The sequence below is a fragment of the Passer montanus genome, unplaced genomic scaffold, assembly GCF_014805655.1.
Source record: "Passer montanus isolate IOZ18808 unplaced genomic scaffold, ASM1480565v1 scaffold8, whole genome shotgun sequence".
NCBI classification, from domain to species: Eukaryota; Metazoa; Chordata; class Aves; order Passeriformes; family Passeridae; genus Passer; species Passer montanus.
Genome location: NW_024373256.1, coordinates 3,640,382 through 3,664,249, shown reverse-complemented (window position 1 = coordinate 3,664,249; position 23,868 = coordinate 3,640,382). Strand labels below are relative to the sequence as shown.

At 45.5% G+C, this 23,868-nt stretch overlaps 1 protein-coding gene across 6 annotated transcripts in view; it reads left to right on the top strand.

Moving 5' to 3' along the window:
• Positions 1-22,200, top strand: part of SDK1 (sidekick cell adhesion molecule 1) — a 385,608-nt gene extending 363,408 nt beyond the window's left edge. For all 6 annotated transcript variants that reach the window (XM_039732208.1, XM_039732207.1, XM_039732210.1 and 3 more), the window contains 5 exons: positions 4,004-4,168; positions 6,842-6,979; positions 8,899-9,019; positions 9,228-9,357; positions 15,939-22,200. In XM_039732208.1, the coding sequence (XP_039588142.1) occupies positions 4,004-4,168; positions 6,842-6,979; positions 8,899-9,019; positions 9,228-9,357; positions 15,939-16,214 (830 nt within the window). In that variant the 3' untranslated portion in view covers positions 16,215-22,200. The remainder of the gene's footprint in view (positions 1-4,003; positions 4,169-6,841; positions 6,980-8,898; positions 9,020-9,227; positions 9,358-15,938) is intronic.
• The last annotated feature ends 1,668 nt before the right edge of the window (positions 22,201-23,868 follow it).

Genomic DNA, 23,868 nt, shown 5'->3' with positions numbered 1-23,868 from the left:
CACTTCCCATTCTTGTCCTTCCACTGCTTTGCATGATAATCCAGCCCTTTGCCTCTGACAAGCACAGCCACGTTTTAATTGTGTCCTCTGTAGGAGGAACACCAGTGGCTTTCAGCCGGGCCTTAACTCTCAGCAGCTTCTTCCCTCATAAACCTTCTAATGTGTAATTAGGAGGGAGCTTTATGGCCCAGCTCTGAGAGGGGATGGCTGGTGTTTAAAACCCAAATAACTGACAGCTCTCCATGTCCTGGGTTGTCAGTGGCTGGATTTAGTGGGGCTGGGAGCCTCCCTGGCTGAGTGACAGCTTTATTTAGCATGGAGACCCTGATTAATGTCCTGTGACGCCGGGCTGGCCCATGGGAGCAGAGCAGCTCCTCTCCAACATGGGCTGGACACGATGTTAGGGCAGAGTGGCTTCACCTTCCCCTGTCACTCAGATCGTCTCCCCGTGCCTGAACCTCAAGCTCAGGTGGGACAGAGGCATCGAGGCTGGGAGGTGAAGAGCAAATCTCCCATCAGCAGGAGTTAGGATGGGGCAGGGCTGGGGAAAACTGACAGAAACAAGGAGCAAAGAAAATTTTTTCTTTTTTGAGGAGTGCTTGCTTTTCCATCACATGTTTTAGAGGCTGAGGGCCCAGTGAAAGCCCGTGGGGAGTGAAGATGGGGACTGATGTGACTGAAAAGAAAAAGCAAAGGCAGCCTCCCTGGGGATGCCCCTCTGAGCCCTGCACCTGAGCCCTGTTTAGTGTTGCAAATTTGCTCTTCCCAGTGGTTTCTAAGAGTTAATACCCAGCTGATGTCCCAGCCATGGCATGTGCACCTTTCCTCCCTAAACTGAGCAGAAAATGCTGTGTATGGCACACTAACGATTTTCCACTGAACTGAAAGGCCAGTCTTTGCTGTCACAGGTGACCTTCTAATGAATTCTCTTTCAGCTGAACTTCTAACATTTAGAGCATACCTGGTTTTGAGGTTCTGAGGGTGGGAGGAGAGGTGCACTGAAGGAATTCACAAGTGTGTGTTCAATATTTAATCTCAAAGTTGCCTACTGGAATAAAGTGATTTTTTAGTTTGGATATATCTGATTGTGATCATTGTTTACAAAGAGGAGTCTGGATGTTCCAGATGGATAAAAGATAAATTAATTGGGGCTCTGGAATTAAAAACCTTGCTGGTCAGGCCTTGGGAAGCCACAGGCTGTGCTGTGCTTAGGGGTCAGCTGTGGGGAAAATGTAGGACATCCGTCCACTCTAGCTGCATCAGCACTTCTCTGGGACCCCAGGGATAATGAGCTTGATCCATTTTAGAATCATTAAGGTGGGAAAAGACCTTCAAGATCATGGAGTCCAACCATTAACTCAAGAGGGGAAGAGGTAGGACATCTCTCCACTGTAGCTGCATCAGCACCTCTCTGGGACCCCAGGGATAATGAGCTGGGTCCATTTTAGAATCATTAAGGTTGGAAAATACCTTCAGGATCATCAAGTCCAACCATTAACTCAGTACTGACAGACCTACCCCAGGGAAAAAAAACCAAAGTTTTGACAAAGGTTCTTTCAGTGAATGAAAGGGAGATGGGCCAGTGACTGTGTGGCCACCAGCCAGAGCATCTCTGAGTCCCTGTGAGACAGAAATGCCTCTGAAGAAACATTCACCAGCATCCTTTGCTGCCCCACACCATCACCACCATAGCCAAGGGGACAGAGAGGAGGAAATGCAATGTTGACCTCTCAGGGGTGGTTTTCCCAACTTACTGCAAGCTTCACAAAGCAGTTAAATATACACTTCTTGGTCTGTTGGGTTTTCTGCACTGTGCACCCTGATAGGTTTGAGAAAATGAGAGAGAAAGTGTGTATGAGCAGTTGTGTTTGTTGTAATGAGTGCTGAACATTCACTTTTATTGTTGCTTTTTCTTCCCCTATTTAAGTGGCTTTGAATGCAAACAAATTGCTTTTCAGACAATTCACAATGGGCTCAAATTCTCTTATTGCTGTTTACAAATGTGTTTATGAAAGCTTAGGCAATTCTAGCAAATATGGCAATATTTTATAGGCATGAGATGCATCTTCTGAGTATTGGTGGCTGCAACAATCCAACTTTGAAAATGCATCCCTCACTCCACCCTCTTCAGAGAAACTAAATCCCAAACTCCTGTTTTTATTACATTGTAACTTTATGTGGTAAAATAATCTCAGCTTCTATTGCTCTGTAAAAGGGAAGTCAATATTTTATCTCTTGTTTTACAGCCATTGTAATACCCAGCTAATACATAACAATGGTACATTATGATAACTTCATTATAGTCTGATCATGCTGGTGAATAATGTATTGGTCCGAGTTTTAAGCATGGCAGGAAAATTACCTATTTTTATTGTTCTTTGGTGTTTCTCAAATGCAGCTGGAACAATAACAATCCAGCCTGCTTTTTGCATCTGCTGAGACTGCCAATCCTCCTGACCAGAAAAGCTGTACTTTGGGGCTGTTTCTCATTGTGTGTGTCACCAGACGTGCAGCGCGGTGCAAATCACTGAGCCAATATTTACTGGTGCCAAAGCTAAAACATTCACATGGAAATGCACCTGCAGTGTTAATCAATCCATCTTTGCTGCTATTCCCTGTGGCACAGGAGCAGGCTGAGGGCCAGATCTTGCTCTGTTACACCAGCACAGCTCTGGAATCGCTGCAGTGACTCCAATTAGGTTACACTCAGGTAAAGGCAAAGCAAATGAGAGCAGATTCCTGCCTCACACTGCAGCAGCAGAACGAGTCACTGAGGGTAGCACTTGGCTCCTGCTGTATTGTTACCTTGCTAACACCTCGAGCTACAGAAGCCCTGCTGCTGTCGAGCCGCGCAGTGCCGACGACTGTCTTTCAAAGCAGGCAGCTCCCACACTGAAGTCGTGTCTGTGGAGAGGTTATCATCCTATTCCCACTGCTGTGGGACATGGAGAGAAAAATAGATATTGTTGGAACAGCTTTGATAGCTAAAAGTAAAAGCCCAGTGGGATGCTTTTGAGGTCAGGTCTGTGAGAGCTGAGGGTTTGGCCCCATGTGTGGACAGATTCCATTTTCTCAGCAGAAATGCTAGGCACCAATTTTTACTGGGAAGCTAATCAGTCAGATTTATGTTTGATTCCTACCCTCAAAATTTTTGAGTGGTATTTTTAATTATAGTTGGTTTTGTTGCTCCTGATACCAGCATCCATCTCATTGAAAGTTCATTCCATTGTAGTCAAGTGAGTGTGAGGTTACAGGTGTGGATCAGGGATGGGAATGGTGCCTGGTCAGGGTGTGAATCAGGATTAATGCCATTATGGCTGTGGAGAGCCAAGATGACCCTACTGAAATGCTCCCATCAGAAGGGCATTGTGCTTCTAACCACTTCAACAGCTATATAAAAATAAACAAAACTCATTTCTGTTTAAAACTGCAGAGCACAAAGTGCAGCACCAGCTCTGTGCCTGCAAAGGACACATCACTGTTGCTGTCATGGAGCAAACAGCACCCAGTGACACCAGTCCCCTAGCACCACAGAGCCTCCCAGAACTGATATTAGTCTAAGACTCACTTGAGTGCTTCAACAACAAAGCAAATTTTGCAGTGTAAAAGGCAAGCAAAACCTTTGTAATTAGGACTCATTAATGATGCCTTGGGCTTACGTGATCTGTCAAATGACAGATGTGCTGATGGGTGACCTTACCCAATCAGGAGGGAGTGGCAGCTGCTCCAGCCAGCTCAGGTCTCTGTGGGTGCTGCTGCTGATTTTAGAGACCTCTTCCATCTGGGCTGTGGAAAGCACCCATCCTGAATTAATGCATTCAGAGATGGGACTTGCAGGGCGTTCTGACATTTGTGTGTACCACAGGGCACTTGTGTGTACCTCCAGGTGAGTGTGTCCCTGCCTGTGGCTCCCGCACACCATTGGTGACAACCTCTCTCACTGAGCAGGTGGAAGTGCCAGGGCTCACAGCTGATGCCATTTCTCTCCTTGCTGCTCTCCTAGATGAAGGACTCTGGGATATGTTCGTGAAGGACATCCCTCGCAGCGCCACCTCCTACACGGTGGGCCTGGACAAACTCAGACAAGGAGTCACCTATGAATTTCGGGTGGTGGCTGTCAACGAGTTTGGCTATGGAGAGCCAAGTGTTCCTTCTGTGGCAGTATCAGGTAATCATGGAATTTTTTTTAAGTCTTTTTCAATGGAATTTCCTGAGGCTGAGAGAGAAGAGGGGGGAAAAGAAACAAACCAGACTCTCTTGTTGCAGCAAATAATCAAAGGCAGCTTGTTTTCACTTATTTAGGATAAAACTGGAGTAATGCAGTGTTGAATTAAGGTTTGAAATTACAGTGTGTTTGATTCTCAAGGGGAAAAATGTGCATGTGCCGTTTTTAAGCTTGATAAAGAACCTACTCAGAGTGTTTATGTCAGATCTCTTGTCATAAGACTAATTTGTAGAGTCTGCAATTTGTTTGCTTTTTCTCCATTTTCAGTCTGGTTTTTGTTTGTTCTGCTTTTTTTTTTTACTCTGGACTCTGATAAACATTTTCTGTGCTATTTTGTCTTTAGCTCTCACAAATACAGAAGTGTAGTTTCACATTATTCCTGACAATCCTCTGTGCTGGCAGTTCTGCTCCAGTGTGATGCCTCCAGTCCCCTTCCACCAGAACAGCTCATTTGTGATGCTCTGGGGCTCTTCCCATTCTCCCTGCTCTCTGTGCTCACTCCCACTAACAGGGCTATGACCTAAACATGCTTCCCAAATCCCTGCGAGCAGCCCAGCCCTCTGGTTTTCTGAAGGGGCTTGAATACCTTGAAAATCAAATTCCTCTCAGCTTGCCTGGGCTGGGCAGCTGGAGTGCCTTGGCCTGTGGTGAGGTGAGAGACCTTGCCCTTGGGAAGGCTTTGCTGGGTCTCCTCTTCCCCCACTCTACTCAGGTTGCTTTTGAGCCATAGGTTTCTTCCTTGCTGTGTCAGCAAAGACAAGGGGAATAAAAGAACCTGATAAAACGGCTTTGTGATTCAAAATTCTGGAGAGTCCCGAGAACCTGGCAGTGCTCCAGTATCTGGAGTGGCTTTTATCTCTTTGCTGCTCCAGTGAAAGGCATGAACACCATTCAACAACTCCCCAGCAGGCAGGAGAAGCAAGTGCTGCTCTCGCCATCACGGCTGCTGCGCTTGTCCTGACACAATTAACCACTTACCCCGGGAGAGCCTCCATGGATTTCACTGTGAGTGCTACCCCTGCTTTTCTTCTTCAGGACAAGGGCATGGACAACCCACTTCAAACACCAAGAGTCAGTGTTTTTCCTGTCTGGGGTTTCAGAGAGGCTGTAACGCAGTGTAAAGGACCAGCAATCATGTCAGTCTTTCCTTTGCTCGAAGACGTTATTCCTCTGAAGCAGGGCATGCATCTCCTTGTGATGCTTTCTATAAATAAACTGCTTGTTTGTAAGTTCTCCACTTGAACAGAACTATTTAATTCGCCTCCTTTTGATGCTTCAGTGTTCCTCTCAAATTGCTGCATGAAAGTAAGAGGCTTCCATTGAGATTCAGAGGCATAAAAGTATAAAGCATTTTAGGCTGGCCACTTCAGCTGGCACAGGGAGGTATAAATTGCCCTGAATCTGCTCATCCCAGCATGGCTTGTGCAGTTTGTCTCTAGGATTTTATTGGCCTGGACTGGCCTCCTAGCAAAGAAAGAGCGTGGCTGTTTTTCCCTGCTGCAGAATACCCAGTGATCTGGAACAAATTTGAGCTCGTATCGTCGGGCTTAAAAGAGACTTTTATTCAGATCCAGGCTTGGGACAGTCAGGGAAAGAGGGAAAAGAGGGTTTGGTGATAGTGAGGGGTTGGGTTGTTCTCCTGGCATTGCCCATTCCTGCCAGGTGGTGTTCCACCTTAAGGACCTTAAGGGAAATTATGTCAACTGCTGGCTCATGCTGAGAAGCTGCACTTTTCCCCAAAGCTGAGGGAGCTCAAGGGAGGACAAAGAGAATATCACTGCAAGAAAACAACAATACTTAATACTTTAAACCAAGACTGGAGAGGTAACTCTGGAAAGGGGAAGTTAGTGCATTTTGTGTTTCCTCTTGAGGTCAAATGGGGTGAAATGACCTGAGACTGCACAAAATCCAGGCAATTGAATTGCTATCCCTGTGCTGCACATCAGGCTTGGCTCAGTGGATGGAGAAGTGATATAGAGTAGCAGTGAATGTTGGAAGTTGGAGTTAATGGAGGTACTGAAAGAATCTGAACCAAGTGTGCTTTGTTCCCTGGCACTAGCTGTATTTTTCAAAGAGCCACTGAACAGCATTTTGGCAAGGTAAACCTCCCAAAAAGTGGAATATTTGTGGGTCATGGCACGTGTATTAGTGGTTTCCTTGACCCAGGAATGCTAAGCCTGCTGTGGTCAATAAAGGTAGATGTGCAGAGCTGCCCCTCTTCTCCTGGTGATAACTTCTTAGCTAAGAGCTTCTGGAGCTGCTCCAGGGGTATGAAAGGTGCTTGTAGAGATGAAACTGGCTGCCCCATCTCTGGAAGCGTCCAAGGCCAGGTTGGACAGGGCTTGGAGTAACCTGGGACAGTGGAAGGTGTCCCTGTCCATGGCAGGGGGGTGGCACTGGATGAGCTTTAATGTCCCTTCCAACCCAAACTATCCTGGGATTCTGGCTTGGAGCTGTGATATGCTCCTGTTCTCTGCCATCTCAGAAGGGTCAGCAAGGCCCTCCAGAGTGTGAACCCCCCCTCTCCTGAGCACCAATCATCATTCCCTGTGGGGAGCAAGAGAAAATTTTAAAGGGGCCTAAAGAGGAACTGTTATTTGTTTTTTGCTCTTTCAGCACAAACAGAAGCCCCTTTCTATGAGGAGTGGTGGTTTCTGCTGGTGATGGCTCTCTCAAGCCTCATCCTCATCCTGCTGGTGGTGTTTGCATTGGTCCTGCACGGCCAGAGCAAGAAGTACAAGAACTGCAATGGAGGTAAGGCATCATCTCTGTGCTGTGCAAAAATCTCAAAAGCTGTGGGAATCAGAGATGCCTTTTCTTTGAACCTCTGATTTCCTCACCAGGGACTGTGTTTAGAGCTATTTTGCTTGGCAGAAGACTTGGAACTTTTTGCTGTCTGCTTTGGAAGAAATGGCTTTTGCCCCTAGCCACACTGGATCAGGGTTTGGACACTGACCAGCCATGGGCTCAGACAGGACAGACTCTGGAAGTCCCAGGGACTGCAGTAAAAGCCAAGGAGTCTGGGTCAAACATTTGGCAGATAAGGAATAAATAAGAAATTAACTGAGACTTTACTTTATCATAATTCCCTGATAGACATGGAGATGGAGAAAGATTCTGCTTTTCCATGGCTGTACCAATGTGGATATTCTAAACCTCTGTTTGTGAGGGCTAAATCACAATTCCTTTATATTGAGTGCCTGCATCTCACATTCCTTCCCTAAGTCAAGCTGCAGTTGCTGGGCTGGAGGCCAAGCAGCCAGGAGGTGTCTTGGTTATCTGGACCTGTTAGATTTTAGCATATAGTGAGCATCAAGCTTTGAATTTTCCTTTAGTGCTGAGTTTTACCAGTCTCCTTTCTTGAAAGGAAACAGGAGCTACCTGCTCTGTAACTTGGAATGTTAAGTAGTCCCCTTTGAAAAAGCCTCATTCTTGAGCTCTGAATATTGTTTTTACTTTTTCTTCTCCCTACATGATAAAGTCCTGGAAGGGTTGTTCACATGTGTATTTCTCTGATAGCCTCCTCCACCTGCAGCAGGAAATGTCTCTGATGCCAGGAGGTGCCAGAAAAAGGTATATTCATGAAAAGGATCAGGTGGATGGGTCTCTGCACTATCTGTTCTTAGGGATTAATGTAATGAAGTCTTCCAGGCAGTATTTAGTAATTCAGTCCCAAAGTGAAGATCTTCCCTTTCTTTGTAATTCACTTCTAACAAGTGTCAGAAATCAGATTTCATTCCCAGGAGATATAAGATGTATGAATACCGTGGCATTTTACCAAGTTAATACTATTACGTATTTGTATGCACAGCTCATAGGAAATCTCTCATCTTCTTAGTTTTACTGTGTTTGGGGGACAGACATGAAAAGGCAGGTCTGACCTGTGCTGTCAGATATCCATGTTCACAGAGCCTTAATGCAGCACTGAAATTGAAGCTGAGGATAAAGCACCTGTCTGCTGCAAAGTGGCAGCCAGCCCTTCTCCCTGGGACACAGGCTCAGCTCACAGCTTTGGGATGACAAAGGATGAGCACAGGAGAGAACAAGCTCCTGTTAGATTTGATCACAAGAAATAATACACTGGGCTGTATTTTCCTTCTTCTTCCCATGCCGTCCTTGTTCCTGCCTTACATCGCCTGGTGATTTCTCCATACCTGATCCCCATTCAGTGGAATGGTTTTTCTTATTTGCTTATCCACTTGGGTTCTTTTTTCCTTTTTTTCCTCTCCCCTTTTCCTCTCTTTCTATCTTTTCTAGTTTTACTTTCTCTTGCTTTACTCCAATCAGCATAGAATGGGATTCACAGCACCTGATTTAGGACATCTTCAGTAGCTACCTAAATTAGTTATCAGGTTTCTATTTATAGTCAAAAATCAAGAATAAGCACTTTTGAAGCACAGTTTATCTGTGCTGTTTTAGATACTTGCCTCTGAATGAAATCCATCCATCCATCCATCCATGACTCCTTTCTCCTCTTTTGACTTCCTGTGCCCCTTCACATTCCTGATACACTCCTTGCCTTCACTCTGTTCAACCTTGCCAGGAGAAAAAGTAAAGAGAATTTCAAATAATCAATGATGTCATAAAACAGAAAGAAAGACAAGGACTCCTGCAGTTCTATTTGGGGGAAAAGTGCTTTTGTTTCAGCTGAACCTTTCATTTCCTGGCTCCAGGTAAAACCATCTCCAACGTGGAAGAGTCAGTCACCCTGGACAATGGAGGCTTCACTGCTCTGGAGCTCAACAGCAGACACCTGAACATCAAGAGCACCTTCTCAAAGAAGAATGGAACCAGGTAAAAAGCTGGGAATGCTGTGCTTTTGGAATGTCTTTTTTCTAGCTCCAAGTATTCTTAAAGAGGCAAAAGGGAGAGACTGAAGAATCCAGGGAGGACTTAAACACCCAAGTCTCTGCCTCAAGCTGTGATTCTGGCTTCTAAGCAAGACTTCATTAATTCCAGGGGAATAACAACATCCCAAACATTCTTCCTTTGCATTTCCTAGGTCTCCTCCTCGGCCAAGCCCAGGAGGGCTGCACTACTCTGATGAGGACATCTGCAACAAGTACAACGGGGCTGTGCTGACAGAGGGCTTGGGCCTCAATGAGAAGCCCCTGGAAGTGTCAGAGTCAGAGGTAAGGATTTCTCTCTGCCTCACATTGCACAGACACTGCAGATAATCATTTCCATGCTGAATCCTGGCAAGTCTTTGAAGTCCCAGTCCCATACCTGCATCATGCTGTGTGGTCACTGTTTGTCTGTCTCAGGGATTTTAAAAGGTTCAATTCACAAGGCTGTTTGCATCACATCTTAAAATAAAATATCAAAGGAAAGAATGACAAGCAGGACCCAGCCAGGGCAGATTCCAGACCTGGCCTTGGTAGATATTCAGTTTTCCGGAGTCAGGTAGAAAGATAAGTGTAATCAGTCAGACAGTGTGTGCTGACCTCTCTGGGAGGATCTGCACACCCCCTTGTGCCTGTGGGCTGCAAACTTGGAGCACTTTTGGGAAAACACACGTGCTGCAAAATAACCAGCTACTGTCTTCTGGGCGAGGTTAAAGGAGAGATGTGCTTTGGACTGTTGCACTGACTGGAGGGTGGAATGTGGTTTGCAGTTTCACAGCTACAGCAAACCCCATCAGTCAGAGGAGTGGCCTGAGTGGTGACAGCCACTGCCTTGGTTACAGAGGGAGTAGGTGGGGAGTGAGCAACCTGCGAGGGAGCCACATGGTCATGGCTGTGAGGGCCCAGCATTCAGCTCTCTGAACACCCCAGCCTTCCTGTAGACTGCTTTCCTTGGAATGTGGGTGTTTGCCAGCATCATCCATCTGGCAGGGCTCCATCTTGTGCTCCACATTCCCTGTAAGAAGGAAGAAAGTGCTTGCTGTCTGTGAAAGTCCAGCAGTGGCCATGGGTGAATAGACAGACTTCAAAGGAGATCCAGAAAGGTAAATCTGTCTCTAAAATCAGACGCTGTCAGCTGAGATCCTGACGAATCCGAACTGACAGCGCAAGAAGCGAGCAGTGGGCCAAACCATGCCAAACCTGACCCTTCCAGCAAGAAAAAATCACAGGCAGCAAGTCGTGAAAGAAGATGACAGTTTTCATCTGTAGCTTTTCTGCACCTGCAGCTACAGCTGCTTTTCCTGGCTACCTAGCTCTCACCTCCTGCTAATTACCACCGACAGCCTGCTGCTTTGTGCTGCCCTGTGGCCGACCCGTTGTGCAGGCAGCTTTCCTTGGTGCAGCTCAAGCTGCTGTCTCTGCAATGCTCCAGCATTACCCTCCAGATTAAACCCACAGTGCTTTGGTCATGTCACTGTAACAGCCCAGCATTAAACCTGTCATTAAAACAGTTTTCTGAGCATGATCGTGAATTTAGCACTGGCACCTTTTGACATTAATTTCAATGTCCCGTGTGGTATTTCCTGGTGATGTGCAGAAGTCTCCTTGCAGGGTGTCATTATGCCTCCTAGATGCACGGTTTGTACAGCAGAGAATGAAGTGATTTTGGTGGGGTTTTTTTTCAGGCTATTGATATTGTTTATTTACTGTTGTATTGCTGTTGAGCCTGAAGGTCTCAGTTGAGATTCTGGTGGTTTTGTGAATGTGGGTGTGCACGTGAGGATGTGCATAAAATATGCCCCTGTTTTTCCTTGGGGCTTGGTGATGCAGCCCGCCTGTATAATGTCTTTGATGCTTGTTTGGGGGTTTTTGTAGTGGGGAGTGCTTTTAGTCATGAAATGTTAATATGCTCCCAGTAGAGGTAGCAGTAGGAGATGCTGCCTTTTGATCAGCTTGAAAATGCTGTTTATGTTGGCAGGTGCAGACAGGAGGTGAGGGTGGGTTGGGGCAGAGGTGGGCATAGATGACTGACCACTCTCTTTTCAAGTATTCCTGTACCTATTAGCCCTTCCTGTTTGTCTTTTATTTTCTTTTAGTTTCTGTTCTCAGAGGAGATCGTAATAGACAAGCTCTGTTTTCTGAGAGTTTCAGATTTTCCATCTGGCTTAGCAGACAGAAACATTTGCCATTAGATGAAGAGTTAAAGACATCTTTTCATGTGAGAGTCCTGCACAAGTTTGGTTCTCTGCAGCAGAGGGTCCTGATGCTGTTTCCTCTAATACTTCTGTGTGAGGGTCTCAAATTCCACTTAATATGATGCACATCAGGGCAGGCAGGGACAAAAACTGTGCCTTTGCCTTCAATCCACTTGTCACTGTGTTACTGCTTAGTCTTATGCCTGTTGCCTGAGGTGTCAAGATTTTATATGGAAAAGAAGGAAGCTCACTGGCTTCAAGTCTCCTGGGGCTTACTGAACACGAAGAACTCTTGGGCTGGCTGACTGCACTTAAAACACAGCTGCCTGGGAGCATTCTTCCAAGCTTGCTCCTGGAGGGGAGAGACACACAGAAACAAAGAGGAAATCAAGTAGGACTCTTAATATTCATAAAGCAAGTGGTGAACTTACTCCATGTCATGAAAGCCAAGCACCAGTACTATTAATGAGGTTAAAGAAGTTTAATTGGCAGGTATGGAGCAGGAGACTGCTATGAGTGTAAATTCTAAATGATTAATAATAATAGGATTTTAGTTAATGAGTCAAGTGGACAAGGCTCTGGACAGATAATCTGAAAAAATTTGGTGTTCACCATGTATAGAAATCTGATGATGTACCTGCAGTGTCATCCAGCCAAGGAAGAGCAGGAGGAGATGGGAGGCTGATGCACGTTTGTGTGTTCTCAGGTGTCCTTGTGGTCTCCCAAAAACTGTTTCCAGGAGAAGATACTCTCACAGGTTGCACACATTGTCAGTCAGTGCTGGATGCTCTGGCCTTCCCCCTGCTGTCTGCAGTATGATTGGCTTTGGCTTTCTCAGCTCTGTAGGAAGATACTCATTTCCACTTAACACTTCAGAGGGAATAGGGTTTAACTTGTTTCCAGTAAAGCTCTCCAGTAATTTTGACAAGTTGGACACTATGTGGAAACCAGCTGCAGGTGACACATAAAATAAGAATGGGTTCCCATGTCCAGAGAAATACTTTGCATACTGGGTTACCTTGTGTCTTTTACAGCATATTTATTTCAGGCCAACACAAAAAAAAATCCTGCTGTTATCTACATTTTTAGAAGTAATCTTGTAAGGCTGTTTCTTTTGTAGTCACTTAAAAGGATAACTGGAACTATTATCAAATTTATTATCATATTTCCCACTGACTAAGCCAGCCAACTCTGGTGGCTGACTTGCCTCTGAGCAGCACTCGTGCATTTTATGCTATGAAAAATATACCTAAATAGCCTCTCATTTTCTGTATTTGTTGTTTCATAAGCATCCATGCACCTTTGGTTGACAGTGTGTAATGTCACCACACACCCAATCATGCTCCAGCCTATGGAGGTTTCCAAGGTAACACAGCCACAGTCGCAGGGAAAGGAGAAAACTGAAAACAAAGCAAAAAGCCCTGCAGCATTTCTATTTACTCAATAGTTTTAAAACCACTAAAGAGTAATCCTTTAGTATAAGCTGTCTGTATTGTCATGCTAAACAGGTTTATCTTACTTCTCCTTGATTTTCATCGGGCTGTGGAATGCCAGTTTAGAGCATTCCTTGCTGATAAGAGTGGTTATTGGAGTCTTGCTGGGAGCAGACCTTGGGAGATACTTCAGAAACACGGACAAAATAGTCAGTTCCAGCCTGTCCTGAAAGAATACAGAAAAAAACTGTTGTATCAACACTAACAAGCAGGTTATCCTTTCCAGCATCACTCTGAATGATGGTGAAAGGCTGAAGTTACTGCAGCTCTATATGCTTCATGACAGTTCCTTCTGAAAGACCCTGGCCATATTTACACCAAATTAGTGTTCCCTTTCAGTTGGTATAATGAACTAATTAGTGGACAAATTATCAGCAAGTGGTATTGTTTTAAATTCTCTCTTTAGGTTCATGGCAAATCTGAGTGCATCATATTTTCATGTTAAAGTGTTCCCAGGATTTCTCCTCTTTATTATGTTGACTTCTGGCAATGTTGAAAGCACGTGGTTTAGGAACAGAAATTATATTAGTTTTTGAGTGAGTTTTTTTGCTTGTAATGGACAGAGCTGCAGCTGCTGGCTGCAGAAGTACTATTAGAGCTATAATGTCACATGCTTCTTTGCATTTCTCCTTAGGGCTTCCAGCTTTTAGTTGGCTTTATCCAACCCCACAGATCCTCTGTGTCTGTGGGGACATCAGCAAGATTCATAAAGAGCCTCTAGAAGTTTGCTGGGGTTTTTTGTTCCTCATGCTTATGCCACCTCAGCCCAGCTGTGATGCCTCTGTTCAGCAGGGCTCTGTTTCCTTGTTGGGTGCCTGAGAGTATCTGAGTCTGTAAAAGTGATGGTGGGCTGGGGAAGGAGTCAGAGGCCATGGGACAGCAGTGCCTTGTGCCTTTGGTAAAGAGAGAACATCCACAGGAGCTGGAGGAGCTCACACCTCTGGTGCTGCTTCTGGTGAGCAATCCACCTGTCTGCTCAGGAGAGAGACTCTTCTTCCACATCATCCCTCAGCTTCCCTGGCATTTACCTTAAAATTGCACTATGGACACACAGCATCATGTTTGGAGGCTGATGCAGAGTGCAATAACTTGTTTCCTGCTGAGGACAGAGGGAAGCAGGGTTTGGGGATCTTCTGGTGAAGTTGGCTGTGTCTGCAGCTGAGGAGCAGCCTGAGCTCCTGCTGCCAGGCCCTGCCATGCTGCCACATCTGCAGCCATCCATGGCACTCCTGCTGGAGCCCCTTGCAAAAACAGACAGGGCAGTGCTGGCAGGATGTTCCTGGCAGCAGTGCCAAGACTCTGGAGCTGCTCTCTGCACCCACTGGCTGTGAAGTAGTCCAGATCTGGGGATATTCCAGGAATGCTGCAAAAACCACCTGTTCAGGAAGGTCTTTGGAGGGAGTTGAGTGTTGGCTTCCCAAGCCTGGCAGCTGGTGCAAAGGAGTGTTTTTCTAGGAGACAGGCTTGCTGTGTTCCTTCTGGAATAATTATGAAATGCTGGTAGGGCTTTGTTGTATTAGTAATTACTTGTCAAGGCACCTGAAGCTTTTCATTCTTAAAAATCAAACAGTACATAATTCCTGTAGAGCCAAACCCTGGGTAATAGTGGAGAGGAAGTTTTGCAAAGCTGTAAAGAGCTGCTTTGCTCACTTTTGGAAAGCACTGGGAAAAATTTCTCAGCTCTGTCCATCACCCTCTGTGCTGGAAAATGGGCACAGAATAGTATTGAAGCAGCTACCTAAGCAAAGAAGGGGGATGATGGATGCTGTGCCCTTTTCAAACGATGGTTCACAAGGCATTTGAGGATTGTTCTTCAGAGACCATTAAAAAGGAGCTTTAGAGGAGGAAAGACAAGTTTTGTGGCAGGCAGGATCAAGAAGGATGTGTGTTTGCTGGGTGGTGTCATAGATCAGAACCACACCAACCTTTTGAAACTAATTGCAGCAACGAACAGTGATGAGCTGCACTTACCTGTCTCTCTTGTGTGTCTTAGGCAGCTTCTACTTTGATATTTAATTGCCTCTAGAATTGGCAATGCAGATTATTGAGTGGGGGGAGGGAAAGGAATAAAAGCTTTTGCATGGTCTAGTCAGAGATTTTGAGGGAAGGAGTGAGATCTGGAAATGCCTGGGTAAATGTTTGTGTGCTGGATGGGATGGGGCTGGTACTGGTGGGAACATCAGTGGGAACAGAAGGAAAATATGGGATGGGGCTGGTACTGGTGGAACATCAGTGGGAACAGAAGGAAAATGTGCTCTGAGATTCCACGGCCGAGGCTTTGCCGTGGTCTCTGCGCTCAGCAGAGATGTACAAGCCCTCTGTGATTCCTCCAGCTGCATCCCAGCAGCAGCACTTCAGAGGAGGGGCAGATGCACAGAGCTTATCTGGTTACATCTCAATAGAGCTCCTGCTTGATATTGATGGGAGCTTTGAAGCTCTCCAGCCACCGTGCATAAATGTTTCAGGGGTGGGATCTGCTCTGAGCAGAGCTGGGTCTGACTCATCCCAAGGAAGCAGCCCCTCCTGCCTGGCAGCTCTTCTTTCCCAGATTTTGCATTCTCTTTCTTCTGTCCCCACTGGTTGTGTACCTTATACCACCCATAATCAGCTGGAACATGCAAATAGTGTTATTTGCCTGTAAAAAAGTCTGATTTTACTTCCTTCCAGTTATAGAATAATTTTCAATACTTAACACCCAGAGTCCTGTGCAGGTGGCTTGGGCTGGCCACCCCAAACATTGGTCTGGCTAACCAGAGTGTTTGTGTGGAAAGCATCCCTGCTGTCCTTCCATCAGAAGAGAGATACTCAGTTGTAATTGCAATATTTCTGATTGTGATTGAAAGCTGTTGGTTTTGCTGTGATCTCCCTACATTTCCCTGCATCTTGAGCCGAAGCAGAAGCTCCTGGCTGCCCCTGCACCATTCTGCAGGGAATTAGAAGGGATTTCTCTGTCACTTATCATCAGGGGACTCTCCCTCTAGCAGCAAAGTCTGGCTAAAGCAGAGCACAGTGCTTTTCCAAGCCCAGCCTGTACCACACTTGGACTGCCATCCCTCTTACCTTACCATTACAGCTTTAGTCAGCTGGTGATGCTAAACTTGCCTCCCATTTCTTTGCGAGCACAACAGGCTAAAATTATCATTGATGCTAATATTTAATTCTATTTTTCGTGATGCCCCAGGTCACTGACTCGGATTACGAGGACGAGTTGCCCAAGCACTCCTTCGTGAACCACTACATGAGCGACCCCACCTACTACAACTCGTGGAAGCGGCAGCAGAAAGGGGTGAAGCAGCACCCGGCGTCCTACAGATACGAGGAGTGCACGGCCAGCGAGGCAGAGCCCTATTTCCAGACTGTCATCACGACACAGAGCTCAGGAGGGGTGTACACCCCCACGGGACAGCCCGCGCCCGGCTCCCGGACTCCAGTGACAGGATTCTCGTCCTTTGTCTGAGCGGGGCTGGGGACACGGAGGGACAGCCGCAGTGACCGCGTGTGCGTGGCCGGGGCGCTGAACTGTGGGGGACCTCTCGTATCAGGGTAGAAACGGATGGGAACACACCTGAGGCTGGGTTGTTGGTGGTTTTGGTTGGTTTTTTGGTTTTTTGTTGTTTTTTTTTTCTTTCTGAAGACAATCAACTCTATGAAAACACGGAGCTGAACTAGCTGAACCTTTGTTTAAGAAAACAAAAAGAAAAAAAAGGAATTCTGAACAGTGATGATTTTAACCACTTGTGAATAGTAGGGGTTTTTTAACCGCTTTTTGTAACACTGCTTCAGGAAGCAGCTCTCACACCCTTCTCCTTCCCTCTTTCTTTCTCTCCCCTCCTCCTGTCCCACTGCTCCCAAACAAGCAGGTGAATTCCCTAGATGCAATGAGTGACTCTGTGATGTGATTTGAAGAGAAAACATAAAACCTCCCAGGCTCCTTTTTCTTCCTTTTTCTCTACTCCTTTTTATTTTCTTTTTCTCTTCTTTTTAATTTTTCTCTGTCATCAAAGTTAAGTAGTCAAACATAGAAAATGGACACATTTTTAGGTGAAAAGCAGACACCTCTCTTCTCCTCTCTGCTCCACACATTAGGAGCACTGGCTGATCAATGTAGGCTCAGATGTGTCACTGTGTCTGCTCTAAGCTCACTACTGGTGTATTTATATTGAATTACTGACCTGCTTTTCTTTCTTCTTCAAATGGGACCTGCTGCATTCTTTAAATATTCCAACTCCAGGGCCTTTGGAAGAGGAGATGGCTCAAAAGAGCGCTGTAGGCAGTGGTGGGTGAAGCAAGTGGGAAGAATTCAGATGTAAGGTCAGTTTATTTTTGGTGTGGCTCTAATCCTCCTTGTGGACTGCGTGTACCATTTGAATCAGTCATTTTTTAAAAGTCAAAGGACACAACCCAGCAAGCCAGAGGAATTTTTCAATTAAAATTGCAGTGACAACCTAGAGAGTTTACTAATTGATGAGGGTTTTGATCATCAGAGTTACCATGCCCTGCCAACAGAAGTTGAACATCCTTTCTCACCCAGACTCTGCCATTCTGTTTATTGGTCTGTAAAAAAGTACACAGTGGCAGGGTTTGTTTGATTTTATTTTTTTAGTACAAAGACACACCACACGGACTGGGTGAGTTTTGGTGTCCACAGGTGCCTTTTATTGATTCTGCAGCTTCATATCTGGGAGAAGCAAAAAAGTGTCTCCAAATAAAGCTAACCAGGTTTTTCAGGCATTGGGGTCATGAATTACCTTGTGCACGTTTACAGCCTGCTCTGTGCACTTGAAACTACGGCCTTTGGAAAGAAAATAGGAGACTTTTATTTTATTTTTCATCCTATTGTACAGCTCACTTTTTGTTTTCTTCTTTTCTATCCTTTTCCTGAATCTGTCATGTTTAGTAGCAATGTTTACTCACAAGGAAGTTGTCAGGCGTTGAAAGATTCCAAGTAGCAACAGTCCTGGGTCACCAGACTTTTTATCATAAGAGTTTGAAAGGTGAATTTGGAAGTAGTAGAGTCCTTGCCACACCAGGATTTGGCATTTCCTTCCAGGTGGATAAGCCAGGAAAATTGGTGCTTGCTAATGTCCTGTCAAGGCTCATGTGGGCATTGTTCCCACAGAAAATTGTCCCTGTCCTCTCGAGGGATGTGGGACATCTGTGGTAGGGGGAGGTGGTGTCTTCAGAACAGGTTATTGAAACCAGGCTGCCCAGGGGCCTGGTTGGGAGTATCCTGGTGGCACCTCACCAGAACAGCTGAGGTCCAAGGGCCAGCTCAGCCTTGCTGTCACCTTTCAGTGCCTCTTGGACAGGGCAAACAATCTCAGAACTGCTTTTACTCTTGGGCACTGCCTCCCAGCACTGCTGCTCTTGGTGCATGCACACTCTGCAGAGCTTTGGCACTGGATTGCTGTTCCTCTCCAAAGGTTCCAGGAAGAAAAAGTTCAAAACCAAAAACTCCAGTGGGTGTGTTTAAGGGCTTTTGAGTTTGGGATAATGATCTGCAGCTCATTAGATGGCAAGGGACTCGCAAAGACACGGCTGAGCCAAAACCCTGTGAGTCATCCCCCTCTCTGCACCTGGGTAGGATGTGTGTGGGATGGAGATGGGGCTCCAAAGAGGATGACTTGGAGAGTGCTGTGAAGAGGAATGCAAAGCAAACAAAAAACCCACTGCCTTCTGTGCACTTTGACTGTTCTCTTAAGCCATATGGACTTTGCTTTAATTACTGAACTGCCAAAATTTGTTTTCAGTCTGTGTTTTTTGTTTCTTAGACAAAATTATCTACGTGACTTTCTGATTTGTTTTCCTTTTCCTTTGTAATTTCCTGCATTAGATTACATATTTTAGACACATTGTTTTTATACATTCGACACAGCTCTTGGAATTTTAATGGCACTTGTCCAACAGGTGTAAGAGGTTGTGCTGCAGGAGGAGCCCTCCAAGGACCACTGAGGACTTTAGGGACGTAAATTAGTAGGAAGTGGATGGAACACCGAAGACTTTGCTCCAAAGAAAAGCATAGTGTAACTCCACATCTCCTAATATTGCCTCACACTTGGTGTAAGGTGCAGTTACTCCCTGGGGTTGATCTGATACCACATTGAGGAAAAAAAACCAAGAAAACCACGGGGAATAAAGGAAATGGACTTCACGGCCACTGCTCCGCTGAAGGACAACATGGGGAGCAGCACAATGTATACAAAGCGAGGAGAAGAGGCTGTTCCTTTTTTCTTAGAACCAGCTGCAACTGAAAAGCCTGAGCTTGCTGAGGACCTGCTGAGTTGGCTGTGTGGCTCTTTTCTTCTGACTGCTGTCAAAATAACAGGTTAGGTGTGATTCCTTTAGGACCTGTTGATTCCAACAAAGGTTCCTGTTCCATTCTCATCCATGCTGTTGTCACTCTTGGTTATGTTGTGTTCAGGAGCTGGCTTTTCTGACACATGGGTTTGTTTTCAATAGGCAGTTGCAGAGTGAGGAGGTGCAGTGCCCTGCTCAGCCCTCAGCCGAGCACAGGATGTGTTTTCTGTTGTGCAGGATCGTGTGTAGCTCCATGTGTGATGCCTCCACCTTCCTGCTAACACATTCAACTTGTAAAATATGGTTAATAGGTAGGTTTTATTTACTTCACATATCAGGGAAATTGTTTTATCTGGAAGGAAATACTCCATCAGTTAGGAAGAAAGCTGTATTTCATTGCTGCAATCTTTGGAAATTGCAGCCTTGAAATACAACTTTTAAACATTAGTTGTCATGTTACAGTAACTTCACCCATTGAATTCACTTCCATTTCCATCTTCCTGTTTAGAATAGTCTTGAAAAATGAAGGCTTATGTTTAAAATGCCTTCTCAGAATATTTTATTTTTATTTATTTATTTCCCTTCCCTTCCCCTGTTTCTCAGGTCTCTTGGTGACTGTTACTGAAAAATAAAAGCAGCATCATGAAATGACCAAGGGAGACATTTCAGGGAATGGTTTAATAGGAGCTTGTTTTTCATGCAATAGCCATAACAATATCCAGTCTCCTGCAGGTAAAAAGTGCCCAAGTCTTCACTCCCTGCAGGGCTAAGGTGACAGCAGTCACCACTGTCAGCAATGGCCCCAGCCCTCAAGTTGTTCCTGTCATAAATCACATGCAAAAGTGCACACATAAAGGAGCTGTGCTGTTGCAGCCCACTCTGAGTAGAGCATTTTATCCCCTCCAAAATCCGTGTCAGACGTGGTGTGTCTCCACCATGGCCCACACCATTGGGTGGAATATTTTCCATTCCTGCCTTTTAATGCTCTGATGTTTGGGCAGGGCCAGCGCTGTGCAGGTACAAATGGCAGTGGTGACAAGGGACAGGAGAGGGCACTCCTTTGCTTTCATCAGTGACAGTCTCTTATTCCCTGCCCTGGGAGTCACACGTGGACTGACTTCATGGGGAGGGCAGGGAGAGGTGAGAGCAAAGGCTTTCATCAGCAGTTGCTAAAGGAATCACACTTTGGCCAGTGATCCCACTTTTGGGACGAGTTGGCATGACTGGAGAGAAAAAAGAAAAACACACAGAAAAGAAATTAATCTATTACTCAAAAGGATTTCTTTTCCCTCTTCATTTTGAGTGTTAAAACCAGTGATGTTTTGCATATGGGCCAAGATCTCATTTTTCTTCCTTATACCAAGGTCTCTGCCAGAAGTTGTGTAGCAATTGTTTGGACTAAATATCTTGACATGGGGATGCATTTATTATCCTTGCCATTGCTTCCCTCAAGAAATCCATTGGGTCATCCAAAGATTATCTAATCTGCTTTCCAAAAAGGGAGGAGAGAGAGATCTTTATACATAGAGAGCACTGGTGTCTTCTCCCACACATTGCTTTCAGATATACAGGACAACTGGTTGGAGGAAAATCCTTTTAGAAAATGAATTTATCAGCAACTTTAAAAGAAAGCAAACAACCACATAAGAAAGATAACCTCTGGCAGAGGCATTAGAAATCTTAAAGTCCAGAAGCCTGTGATATGTAAGAGTGATCAAGATGCCAAGACCTCCTTTTTTAACTGATCTCCTGTACCAGTAGCAACCAGAAGGACACACCCAGTGAGGGGTGATGTTTGGAAAGGAAGAACTACAGATCTGCTGGGACATGGGCAGGTTGTACTGGAGAGAGCTCCACTCAGCCAGGACTTCCTGCTGATTCAGTCACATTCCTGAGGTTGCTTTTATGGGTTGTTGCCAGCACATGTGGTATCCACACATTATCAAGGTGTTCCTAGAAGCTATGAGGTTACCGGAGGAGAGGAAATGTTTGCTGGTGTGGTGTTCAAACAAAGCCACACATGTAATGATGTTGTTCTGCAAAATCCACTGAATCCTCCTTAAGGAAACCACCCTTGAATTAGGAGCATGTTCACCCCAAGACTGAACATGATGGGCCTGAAATGCCTCCACCTGACAAGACAAAGAATCCCAGAATGGTTTGGGTTGGAAGAGATCTTAAGGATCACCTTGTTTGAACCCCCCTGCCATGGACAAGGACACCTTCCACTATGACCAGGTTGCTCCAAGCCCCGTCCAGCCTGGCCTTGGACACCTCCAGTCCTTTCTGTTGTTTGTATTTCTGTACTCCTTTTGTCCTCCCCCTGCACTCCCAGGAAAAGAAAGCTGCCTTGCACTTTGTGCAGGTGTAGAGTTCACTGCACCCGACAGAAGAGAACCACAATGGATAAGCACACAAGTGACACCTGGGACAGGTGAGATTTGTTTGAACAAGGAGCAAAGTACCATTAGCACTTGAGATTCAGGCTCTGACTCAGAATTTTATCTTCTCAAAGCTGCCACTTGCCCACTTTAAATGGCCTTGGGGCCTCAAGACTTGACAGGAAATTCATTATTTCAATGCTGTTTGATCACTGTGCACTTTCTTGAGGCTTGAATCACTGGATACAGAGACAGGAATGGGGTTACAGAGCTTTATATCAAGGTGTTTTCCCATTTGTGTCCAATTCACTAGATTTGGGAATTTCTGCTACCATGGAATGGTGGTGTTCTGCAGGAGGGAAGTGCCACCAGGGCTTCCTTTGATGTCATTACACCCCTGGGCCGTGCTGGGGCCTGTCACAGTGCAGTGGGAGCTCTCAGGTAGCAGAAAGGTGCAAGAACCCCATATTCTGGTGAGTTTGTAGCTGGTCACTTTGCCTCTCTTGGGCTGGAGTCCATCCTCTGATTTGGTATCTGCTGTCAGCTATGGGGTAGGACCACCTCACACAGCTGTGTCTGAGCTACCCTTCGGTGTACTCCGGTTATGGGATCATTGCTTTTAATTCAGTGTCTCCTTGGAGATTTGCCCTGGATTTTTGTTCCACACCTCTTGTTAGCCTCACCTTCACCACTCCACTATTTTATATGAGAAAGTTACTTCTTCTTTTGCAAACTTGCTTCTGATTAAAAGAACCCTTTTGGAAACATCTGTGTCCTTGGTACATTTGTTCTGTAGAAGGGAAAAAAAGGATTTTTCCAGACTCTTCTGTTGCTGAAGAAGTTTCTGGGTTCCTTGCCAGCATGCTCACGAGTTAATGGCTCAGGACACTGAGAATGTAACATGGACTGAAATTCCTCACTGTTTGCTCTGGACTGTAAAATCTTACAACCCCTGCTGCTTCTCAGCTAAGCTGACACTCTCAAATAGTTTCAACACAAAATTTGATCAGTCTTAAATATTTTATTATTTTGCAGCAATAAACTTCCTCAGATCCTTAGTACAGGAGAGTCAAAACCCACTCAGAACATCCAGAGGCCAACATTTTTATCCCTTTGTCCCCTCCTCAGCAGTGTTGTAGCAGTTGTTAATCAGTTCCCACAAACATGCAGATGTTGGGGAGGCAGGACAAGATCCCAGCTGGGGAAAATCAGGGCAGCTCTGTTATTCCAGGGTGGTTGGTTGTGCTTTTCACCCACTGAGCATCTGGCCTAGAGAAGTAAACTAAACACAGTCAGGTCAGCTACAGCTCTGGTGGGAGAAATGAGGGCAAGAAATCAATGTTTTCCAAGAGGGAGAAGGGAAGAAAAAAAATAGTCAAACTGTGAAGGAAAAAACTCATATTCTCTTGCTCCTGAAAAGGATATTATAAATAATGCAGTGTTGTGTAAATACAGGCAGCCCTTTGCAGCTGGGAGCTTGTAATAACCCAGAGGTATCACTGTACCCATTTCGAAGATGAAAATCCTCCCGCCACAGCATCTCGTGAACGAGACATTATCCTGCAAAATTGCCATAAGGTGCAGAAGTGCTTTTTTGAGGCTATTTGGCTCCAAAGTGTATCATCCTCCAGCTTCCAGCCCTTACTCCTCTCGGGATGTGTTTCCCCCACACGTTTTTGTGGCTAGGATTGGAGCACGGACATAAACATGGGAGTGGATGGGAAATCTGCCACGGTATTCGTAGCCTAAACAATACCAGAGAAAACAGATTGGCTTCCCGCCCTGCCCTGAACAGCACAAGCAGTGGCTTGACTGAATCGAGTAATCTGGGCTTTCATTCCTGATCCTTTTCCTGCCATTTGTCTCTTTTGTTCCCTCTTTTTCCCTCTGCGTTTTTGCTCCAGCGTTATTTATTTTTCTCTTCGCTCCTTTTCTTTTCTGTTTTTTATTTTGTATGCCTGCCTCTTGTTTTTATTATTTTTCCTCTCCTCCTCTTGCCTCACTAATTATTTTCATTTCAAACCTGCATTTCCCATAAAATCAAAAGGAACTTTATGTGAACACATGTTTTTTGTTGGGTTTTTGTTCACTTCCATGGTGCTCCAGGAGTTCTTTAGCTTTGCTGTCTTGTTTACTTAGAAATGCCTGGCACGTCCCTCCAAGCCAAGGCGGTGTGGCCGCTGACTTCCCAGCCTGGTAGAAACCTTCATGAAGTAGGCAATTGGCACGTTCATCACCGTTTGTTAACGAGTTAGGGTAATCCTAAATCAGACGAGGCTGATGTGTGAAGTCATTCTTTGAGGCTTTACAAGGCAGATTTGTCAGCCGCGCTGAAACCTGTGAAGTCTTGTGGAATCAGAGGATCAGCACCTGCCTGTGGAGGAACAAGGAAGCTGCAAACCATGGTTGTGTGACAAAAATGTGTTCAGAGGA